Source organism: Patagioenas fasciata, chromosome 1, assembly GCF_037038585.1.
Source record: "Patagioenas fasciata isolate bPatFas1 chromosome 1, bPatFas1.hap1, whole genome shotgun sequence".
NCBI lineage: Eukaryota > Metazoa > Chordata > Aves > Columbiformes > Columbidae > Patagioenas > Patagioenas fasciata.
This window is the reverse complement of record NC_092520.1, coordinates 179,784,070-179,793,928: the sequence shown is the minus strand read 5'-3', so window position 1 is coordinate 179,793,928 and position 9,859 is coordinate 179,784,070. Positions and strand designations below refer to the sequence as shown.

General features: G+C 44.9%; 1 protein-coding gene across 2 annotated transcripts; it reads right to left on the bottom strand.

Annotated features, from left to right (window-relative positions):
* Window positions 1–220: 220 nt before the first annotated feature.
* Window positions 221–5,946, bottom strand: AVPR1A (arginine vasopressin receptor 1A). 2 transcript variants are annotated; one of them, XM_065844397.2, is made up of 2 exons: window positions 4,887–5,936; window positions 221–3,062 (listed from the first exon to the last, which is right to left on the bottom strand). In XM_065844397.2, exons 1-2 carry the CDS (start codon window positions 5,887–5,889, stop codon window positions 2,779–2,781), a joined length of 1,287 nt encoding a protein of 428 aa, XP_065700469.2. In that variant the 5' UTR covers window positions 5,890–5,936; the 3' UTR covers window positions 221–2,778. The 2 variants fall into 2 exon arrangements, with proteins under 2 accessions (XP_065700469.2, XP_071658738.1); XM_071802637.1 differs by having other exon boundaries at window positions 2,944–3,062; window positions 4,891–5,946.
* Window positions 5,947–9,859: the final 3,913 nt, after the last annotated feature.

The following is a 9,859-nucleotide window of genomic DNA, read 5'->3' as shown; positions in this document are numbered from 1 at the left end:
GCCATGTTCTAAACGTGCAGTGGTTTCACAATTTCTTGTTTCCTTTTGTTTTCATTAGTGTGCCCTCAAAATAACCAAAGTAGCTGTTAAATAAAAGACAAAAAAAAAAAAAAAGTATCTCCACTGATGGACAATAAAAAAATACGTGCTGTATCTTCTCACATTACAATTATGTGAAAAAGCAAAATTTGGTATTTACAAAAAATGCCTGGAATTCAAATACTGTTAAATACTGTTGTCAATTTAATTACAGAAACTGTAGAACACTCACATAGTACATTTATGCTGACAAGTCCCAAGTGTAAGCCTTGATTTTGTAACATATTTGGAAGAAACTGAAAACTGTAATTTTAAGTCTCTTTACTTTTTCATACATATTGGTCATTATCCAGCTCAGTTTTACAATCAATGTTATTCTACATTTGTTTTCTCATCATCTTCTCTGTTTGAATACAAAGTGTAATAGAAAAATAATTCAATTTCGCAAACATGAACATTCTGTTAGTACAGCTAATTGTTTTTTGATATATATTTTATGTACAAAGAAAGTAGTTACACAATAGAAAACTAGACAAAGGATAGTGTACTTACTTTGAAACACTTGCAATTTCAGTAACGGTGAATTACCTACTTGCAAAATATATGCAATACATACAATGGCCACAAATACTCACACACCCAATGCCATGGCATGCATTTTCTTTGACTAAAATATGACTTCAGTTTCATGAAACCTTCACCCATGACTGGTGACAGCTGTAGTCACATCTGTGTACTAAAGGTGGTCATAAAGTCCGTTAAATATAAGCTGTTCCACCATGCTATCCCTTGCGTTCTAGTGTTTTGGATAACAACAACAACAAAACATCAGGCCAGATTGCTCTCCTGAAGAGCAGAAAATGATAACAAGAAATGTAGGAGAAGAGCTCAGATTTTCTTTCATGTTAGCAAAAAGCAAATTTTTTTTTTTTTTTGCTATATTCTTCCCTGTTCTTTGCCTGGAATAGTCAGTGATATGTCTGGAAGCTCCAGAGTGGACGCCAGGTTGAACATGGTCTCATCTGGTGTCTAGTTCTACTGATTTCTGTTGTCAGTATTGCAGGAGGCATGGGGCCAGCACCATCCTCAGTCAAAGCCACAGTTGTGATCCCATCTTTTTCTCTCCTCAAGCAATTAGGAAAGCAATCGGCTTGTTTGGTTTTGGTGAGAAAGAGAAACCTGCTGCTAAGCTCCCTGCTTGCAAATACAAGCATGTACGTTACACAGCCCTGCACATGTCCCAGTCATTTTCTAGAGAACCAGCTGAGACTACAACAGAAGTCCTGCACACTGCCAGGGGAATGCCTGAATTTCAGGATCCAGAGACCTCAGGAACAGACAGGTAGCTCTGCTTCTCAAAGAGATCCTCAGGACCACACAACTTACTCAAGGAGCTTCAAAACCCCATCTCCAATAAAAAGACTCTGCGCAAAGACCTAACAGGATTATTTACAAGCTGTAGAAACTACACTGGACTTGGCATGCATTGTAGTGAATGCTTTACAATTAGTACATGGGGTGTGATGACTTTTTATTGCGGTTTACTGCCAATTTCAAAGCCTATATTGTCATGATCTGCCAAACCAAACCAAACCAAACCAAACCAAACCAAACCAAACCAAACCAAACCAAAAACGAAACAAAACAAAACAAAACAACACAATACAACACAACACAACACAACAACACTGACAATTTTCATGTATTCCCAGAAGACCTGTAAGATTGATTCTCAAATATGTGTCTTGGAATATATTGATTCTTCAGCTCTTACCAAATAGCCACATATTGCCCAAATTTATGAGGCTATTCGCTTGACAACCAAGTGTGGCTCAATCTTAGCTGTCCTAGTGAAGAAAAAAGATGCAACTATTACCCATTAAGCAAGTGGTTCTCATAGTGATGATGAGCTTTCGTGGTGTATGTGTTTGTAAAAGCACTGAGCTAGTCATAGCTTATCATACTTATTTAACAATGCATTTTTTAAATTAATTAAAAAAAAATCAAGGTAGATGCAACAAAGCACAAAAAAAATGCTGTATAACTTTCATCAACATGGAGGACAAACTGTCACCCCAAAAATGAAACCCCACATTACATATACAGACATTGACAGCACTGAAGGATTTGCCTTCACAAATGCCATTAAATTTAATTAACTGAGAACTGTTAGACCTTTACAAAACAAAGAAGCATGATCAATTAAATTCTGAATAACTCACAGACTGTCTAACCATATTCCTTATCTGGACAGTCAGGACTTTCTCCCAACTCTTTTATTTTTGTGTTCAAGACTAAATTATGATCTTGTTCATATTATCTTCTTTACCTGTGACTTATCAGACCATCATAAGAAATTTTAGGTATTAACACTATAGAGCGGAGTTACCTCAATACATGCCAACTCCACTATTTTCACTGCTTTGCACAACAAGCAAAAAATGCACTTAGCAAGTATTTTAGAAACAATAAAATAAAATAATAAATTCTATTTAGAAAAATAATTGCTTTATTGTTGTCACACCTTCCTGATCAGTTGCCCAAGTCCTAAATACCTTTCAGAAAATCATTTACACGCTGCAGAATAGCTTATTGAGTAACACAGTCTATTGTGTCTCATAGCCATCTTAGTCACTCCTTGTTGCCATGAACGCTGCCTTTGCCCAGCACCAGGTGCTGTGTGTGACCCTCACAAGCGCTGCCACAGGGCTCCAAGCCCGGCCTGCCCCGGGGCCTGTCTCAGGTCGGGATGGGGATGAAGCTGGTGGATTTGGAGCGTGGAGACTCTCTCCAGGTGTTCAGGCTGTAGGTTGGGCTCCTGTTGTTGGTATATGAAGTCTGTCGCCTGCTGTTGCTGTTTGAATCTTCTTTACTCAGCGTCTGCTTTATCTTTTGGCAGCAAGGGAAGCTTCGTATGCAGTCTTGCAGGAGGTGCCCACTGAAGAACATGTAGATCCAGGGGTTACAGCAACTATTCAGACTGGCCAACAGAGCCGTGACGGTAGTCGCGGTGTTTTCAGAATCTGTGGAAAAGAGAAGAAAGCGGTTTAATCATCAAAAGAACATTTGCACCATTCAGTCAGTTGCTTCATTAACTGTTGGATTTAATTTTTTCAATTACTAAATAGTTCTGCTTTTTTAAAGTTAAGCAGCAGCATTTGAAAAGAATAATAAGCACATAATCAGGAAAGTTCTTATTTATGTAAGGCTGACATTGAAATCAATGAGACTTCAAAAAGCTGTGACAGAAGTAGTTATGGGGCAATCCATACAAAATAATTCTTTAGTCCTGTTTCCACTGATGTTTATCCATGCGTTGACAAGCTCATGCTTTAAATACTGAACAGCTTTTATTCAAACTTTTGTTTTAAAAATTGGTTACCCTGGGAGGCAGTGGCAAAATTCCCACCGATTTCCCACTGCTTTCAATAATACTGAATTTTGCTGTATACATTTGCATGATGGAAAGCGTTGAATGCTCAAGTAACTACTGGCTTGTGAATCAAATCTGGATTTCTGAGGTTGAACAAATTTTACTTAAGGAAAACATGGAAGTTAGCACTATGCCATAAAACAGTTATGGTCTTCTACCCTCAATAACTAGTTAAATTTAAGTACATATTTAACCTAATCAATTATTAGTGAACTTTCTTTGTAAATAATGAATGTGCAAAGAAGTATAATTGCTGTGTTACACAGTTCCATAAGATTTCAATCATTTCTTCAAACAAACTACCAAATACCCATCTGTTCAATTAGGTTTGCATTTATTTTGAAGTAAAAAAATAAAATAAAATCTATTTGTACACTGCAAGCCTTTATTTCCCTGTAGAGACCTGCATTTTAGGCTTGACTTTAGTCCTATTTAGTCCTTTAGCCCCTATATTAGGGGCAATCGATCTCACTACAGTAAGTGACAAATTGGGGATGTTAAAAAAAAAACCAGGAAATTATGAATTCCAACATTTTGACTTCCTGCTTCCTCATTACGAGGAAACAGCATATATACTACTATGTTGCCTGTCATTGCCTATGTAACAACTTTTAAACTCATTGATTATTTTCAGCCAGATTTAACTGATGCACAGGTATCTCCAAAATACTAAATTGCCACTGTTTCATGAGAACTGGTGGCAAATAAAGGAGCTACTCCGAGGTGACTGCCCTGTTGAGAGGAAGGGTTCAGGGTGTGCTCGGCCCTATTATCAGACATGCAAGGCAGCTACAGGAAAGAAGGCTTAGTAAGTTCCCTGCTCATGTAATTACTTATTATATACATGTGTGCATGCTTGGTAATAACACAAAAGGTTTCTAAAGTTTTACTAATCGGCAGCTTCAAATGGAAAAAGATGTTGCTGGTTCAAATTATCGCTGCAAATATTTCAGTTCCCATCCGCTAATTTCGCTCTGGGTGAGATCGCAGCGGCTGCGGCTCCTTCCCGGGGGCCCAGCTGCCCCCGGCAGCCGCCCCGCTCCGCCTGCTCCCGGGACTGGTCGAGCCGGAGCTCCCGCTGCCGCCCCGTCCGGGCGTGCGAGCGGTGCCGGCGGGGCGGCCCCGAGGACCTGCTCGCCTCGCCGTGCGAAGACGGCTGCGGGGCGGGGGGCGTTTAGCCGCTACTTCCCGGGGGTTAGAGGGGTTCGTTAGCGGGTCGGTGCAGGGAGGAAGCGTCCTGGTCCCGCTCTCGCCTTCCGCGCCCATTTCCCCCACGCTCGGCTCAGGACTGCGCATCGCCCCGGGAAAGCCGGCTCCGGCTGCGCCCCCGGAGGACCCCAAGGAGTGACAGTGCGGCCGGGGGAAAGCGGCGTCGTGCCCTCCCAGTACTCGCCGGGGCCTCCCCGTCACCTACCGACCCATGGGAAGCGCTGGTCCCAGACGGACCACATCTGGATGGTGAAGAAGGGCGCCCAGCAGATGACGTACGCCGAGACGATGACGAAGGTCATCTTGACGGTGCGGATCTTGGCGCGAGAGATGGTCTTGACGCTGCTGACACAGGGGGCGAGCAGCAGCCCCCGCCGAGGGCCGCCACCGCCAGCCCGCCGCCCGCCGCCCGCTGCCACCTCCCCCGGGCGCGTCTTGCCTCGGACGTTGCGCCAGATGTGGTAGCAGATGAAGCCGTAGCAGGTGACAAGGATGAGGACGGGCGCGACGAAGATGCCGCCGGTGATCCAGGTGACGTAGGCTCGGGGCCCCCAGGGCATGATGAAGTGCGCCCAGCAGTCGTATACCTGCGAGCCGCGCTCCACCTCGCTGAGGGAGAAGATGAAGTACTGCGGGGTGCTGAGCAGCAGGCTGAGCGCCCAGGCCGCCGCGATCATCCCGTAGGAGCGCTTGGTGGGCTGCTGCAGCGTCTTCAGCGGGTGGCAGACGGCGATGTAGCGGTCGGCCGTCATGGCCACCAGCATGTACGCTGAGGCGAACATGCCGAAGACCTGCAGGTGCTTGACGACGCGGCAGAGCCCGTCGGGGCCGTGGAAGCGGTGGGTCACCTCCCAGCAGAGCTGGGGCAGCACCTGGAAGAAGGCCACTACCAGGTCGGCCAGGCTGAGGTGCCGGATGAAGAGGTGCATGCGGGACGCCTTGCGGGGCGTGCGCCGCAGGGCCAGCAGCACGCTGCCGTTGCCCACCACCGCCACGGCGAAGGTGACCGCCAGCACGGCGATCTCCAGCTTCGCCAGCTCCTCGTCCCGCCCGAAGGGGTCCCAGCCGTCCAGGCTGCCGTTGGGCGACCCCGACCACGCCTCGGGGCTGGGGCTGCTGCCGCCGCCGGGCTCCGTCTCCCGCCACCGGCTGCCGTTCCCGGGCGAGGGCGCCGCCCGGGAGGAGCCTGCGCCGCCGGCGAGGCGCATGGAGGGGGCTGCGCGGCGGCGCCCGGCCCGGCCCGGCCCGGCCCGACCCGACCCCCGCACGCCCGCTCGGCCGCCGCCGCCTCCCCGCTCCGGCGGCGCGGAGCGCCGGGCCAGGTGCCTTTATCCCCCGCCGCGGGAGGCGAGGCGAGGCGAGGGGGGAGCTCCCGTGCCAGTGGCTGCCCAGCGCCTGACGCCAGCCCCCTCCTTCCCCCGGCGGCCGCCGCCGCCCCGTCCGCTCCCGCCCGCCCCCGCCAGCGCAGGGAGGCTCGTCCCGCTGCGCCCCCGGAGGGGAGCGCCCCGCCGACGGATCGGGAGCGCTCCAACCAAAAAAGTGCTGCTCCGAGGGGGAACGGAGTCCGTCACCCCTTCCCTGCCTCCGCGGGGCCTGGCGGCTCGGGGAAAGGACAAGGGGCAGCGGGAAGAGCTGGTCGGGAGGAAACATTGCACCAGGAGAACTCCCTCACGGTCTCTTAAAGCAGCACTTAAAAGTTTAATTGAGAATAATACTGTTTCCTTAACCACGCAAAGCAGGTGGAGATCTTTCAGTATCGATCTGTTCGCCCCCAAGCCCACTTCTATCCAAGGCAAAGTGGCTGGTGGATAGGAAGAGCGGCTCTGGATCTAACAGGAGTCTCATCTGGGCCTCTGGCATCTCACAGTCTCGCTGGGATAAACCTCAGCAAAGTGAATCCTTAGAAAAAATAGCACAGAGTTTGAAAGCAACTCACTAAACATAATGTTTTGAAAGGTTTCAGGATTTCACCTGGGACAACAAACATCCTCCAGATGTTAGCATATGGTTCTAAAATTCATGCTTCTCTAAGTGCAATCAAAATCTCCTCCTTTCCTAGAGAGTTCGTGGCAGTGGGTCAATTAAATCTCTGGTATAAACACGTTTGAACTAAAGAGTTTTCTTCCTATTGGTATAGTGGACTTCGTGCAAATCCTGGTCCCACTGTCAGGAGTGTGGATTTACAATCTGATTTCACCAGAACCTGAATTTGACTCCTCATTTAGAAACTGTTTCCTTCAGTCACAATAAATGCATAACATTACAACAAAGAAATACTACATTAGATGCCAATCCTACTTTGGTTTTAATAAAAGTCTCTGGGTCTGCTCACAAGTGATTTCATTTAAATTTAGTTGCTAAAAATACGTGGGTTTTTTCCTACTGGTTTTGCAGGGAGAAGGAAAAAGGGATGAAGAATTCAAGAATAAATCTTACTTCTTTTATTAAAAAGATGTTTGCAGAAGTTTTTACTCCAAAAGAGTCTTCCAGCTTGACATACAAGGAGATGATATGCTCCCAAACATGCTAGAATTGTGCAAGGCTTTATCCTAGGCTTTTTGTCTTTTTCTGGGCTTGTTAGTCTGTGAGAGGGTACGTACACCCCCACCAGCCTGCCACTGAGCTTCTGTTGCTTGGGCATCAGTGGTAGTAGTCCAGGAAGACACCTGCTCTAACAGCACAAATAATTGCCATGAGTTTTTCTGTAGAAAGCTGAAAAAAACCCCATGGAACCTGGAATATGGACAAAAAAAATGTGGCTGTCCTAATTTTCCTGTAAACTTATTTCTTTAAAGGTATCTTTGTTCCAAAACTTAATTTTTGTGAACAGTTCTAGTGCGTTATTCACAGCTTAATGCTTACTCCGTCTTATGTTGTGAATGTCACTGAAGATATTGGTAAGAACTTAAGACTTTGTGGAGTCAAAAACTGTAATCGATCTCACATTCATACCCTCCCCCATACACAGTCTCCCAACTTTTCAACAACAGATCCATAGTGTTACCTTAGGTACACATTGTAGTGGACCTAGGAAACCATATGAACCACACAACAGGGTATGTGACTACAGGTTTCAGGTTAAATACAGAGGGAAATGAAAACCACGTATCACAAATCTCACAAAACCATTCAGCTACCAAGGCCTCTTTCACGTTCAAAACATTGTAGCCAGCCATGAGAAGAATTCTTTGCCTGTGTTTCTGACATACTTTACAAGACCTCAATGCTGCATGAATGAATGGTGTTACTCAGGAAACTGTCCTAACAGGTTTTCTGCTGTGCAAACCATGTAAAAATCATAAAACTCCATTTTTTTCTGGGTATGTCATTCCATTAATAGAGGAGGCAAAAACTTCAGGCGTAAGAAAGACACATTTATAACAGCCAGACAATAAGATGAGGGTGGTTGTGCTAGTTCAGAGTACCAACAGTTTGTCAAGACCACATCATCTCAGGTACATTAATATCCCTTCCCAAGCCATGCTCAGTTCCTCTGAACAGTGTTTCTAAAAGTGTTTCCAGAGCCAAGGCCTGGAAACTTGCCTCAGTGTCATTGTACAAAGCTGATTATGTGCAATATTAAGCATAAAATTTATACTGATTTTTGCTGCATTGTACTCCATCGGATAGAAGAAGCCTGGGGCTACACTTCATGCCTTTTTTTTCCATCCCCAAATTAGTCAATATTTATGTTTTTTAAATAATGTATTTAACCAGACTGTTGCAAGTTTGCTTCTTTTAACAGACCTAGATAATTCAGTGGAGAATTTTATTTATAACTACTATTTTTAAAATGTCCTTCTGCTCTAGATATTAAGTAAATTCAGGGCTCTTGGGGTTTCTCTACTAGATTAATTGGGATTTAGCCTGGTCTTGTTTACTCCATTCTAACAGTATCGGTGTGTAGATAGGCCAAGCCTTAGATAAAATGCTGTTGTTCAAATTATTCAGTATAATGTTCAGTTTTCCAAGTAGGTGTCCTTTATCAAGCTGAACAAGCAATGCTCTCCTATCTGACCAGGCATGGAAAGTGTCCCTCTGGTCAGAGAAAGCTGCAACACAGAGATCAACTTGGGGAAAAAGCAGTTAACAGAAAACTTGTAGAATACTCTTCTGAAGAGAAAAATTGTCACTAGGAAGGTGGCTAGAGAAAATGAACATCTTTGCCCTGTGATTCACCTGGAGCTCAGCTTGGAGCTTAAGCCTCAGTAAAGAAAATTGAGGTTGCTGTTACAAGAATCCTTGATTTGTTCTCACTAGGCATGGAGCTTTCTATAAAAATGTCTAAGGATGGCAAGACTTTTTAGTATGTTCTCTGCTGGCATATGAATTTCTGTAAAAGTGCTTAAAGGTTACCAGATATCTTTTTGTATGTTGAATTCACTGGTGACTGAATGGCTTCTGTAAAATACTCGAAAACTTAATTGGACCATGACCTGGTTTGTTGCCAAATTTAGCTGTTTTCCGTTCATCCTTTGCTGTTTTGGTGGTGACTTTTGCTGCCTTTGGACAATCTTAGTCCTTTCTTCCATGGCTAAAGAAATGCTTTGAGCAAGTCAAAGGCTCAAGATTTTAATCCTGGAAAACGGATGATGATTTGTATTCTGCAAGACAACTTTTCACCAAAAAGTAGGGGGCTTTCAGCGTAATCTTCTTCAGGAAAACTGACAGTTTTGAATTGCAGCTACTAATAGTCAAAACATGATTGTCTGCCAGGTTTTGTAAGGAGTTGCTCTAGTCATTAGAATTGCAAAGAAGCAACATAAACAAAAAAAGGTCAAGCTTTTTTTTCTAATAAATTCCTCATGCAGGATCAGGGTTAAAGTACTGCTAAAAAAAGGAGGCCTGTTTATTTGTAGAGGATTCAGCTGTCTTGTTATATAGCACATAAACCATCTACATAGAAATGAATGATTGTCTCCTATGATCTGTCTCCAAGTTCAAAGTATCTGTACTGCTGCCTTCCACATACACTATTTAATAAGTAAGGCTGAGTTTGATAGCCCTTCCCAGAGCCACAAGACTTAGATACTGCAGATCCTGACCTTTAAAATCACAGCTATGGGAACTGAGTATGAAAGAAAGCCCAGGTGCTGTGTGAGAGACTGCCAAAAGCTGGGGACACCAGGGAGACATGTATGTGTCCCATCCATTTACCATCCCTGAAAAGGAAATGTC

Coding starts and splice junctions, on each gene's coding strand:
- AVPR1A (XM_065844397.2), bottom strand. CDS start 5,889: ATGCGCCTCGCCGGCGGCGCAGGCTCCTCCCGGGCGGCGCCCTCGCCC. Junction 3,063..4,886: donor CCAGCGCTTCCCATGGGTCG/GTAGGTGACGGG, acceptor TCTTTTCCACAG/ATTCTGAAAACACCGCGACT.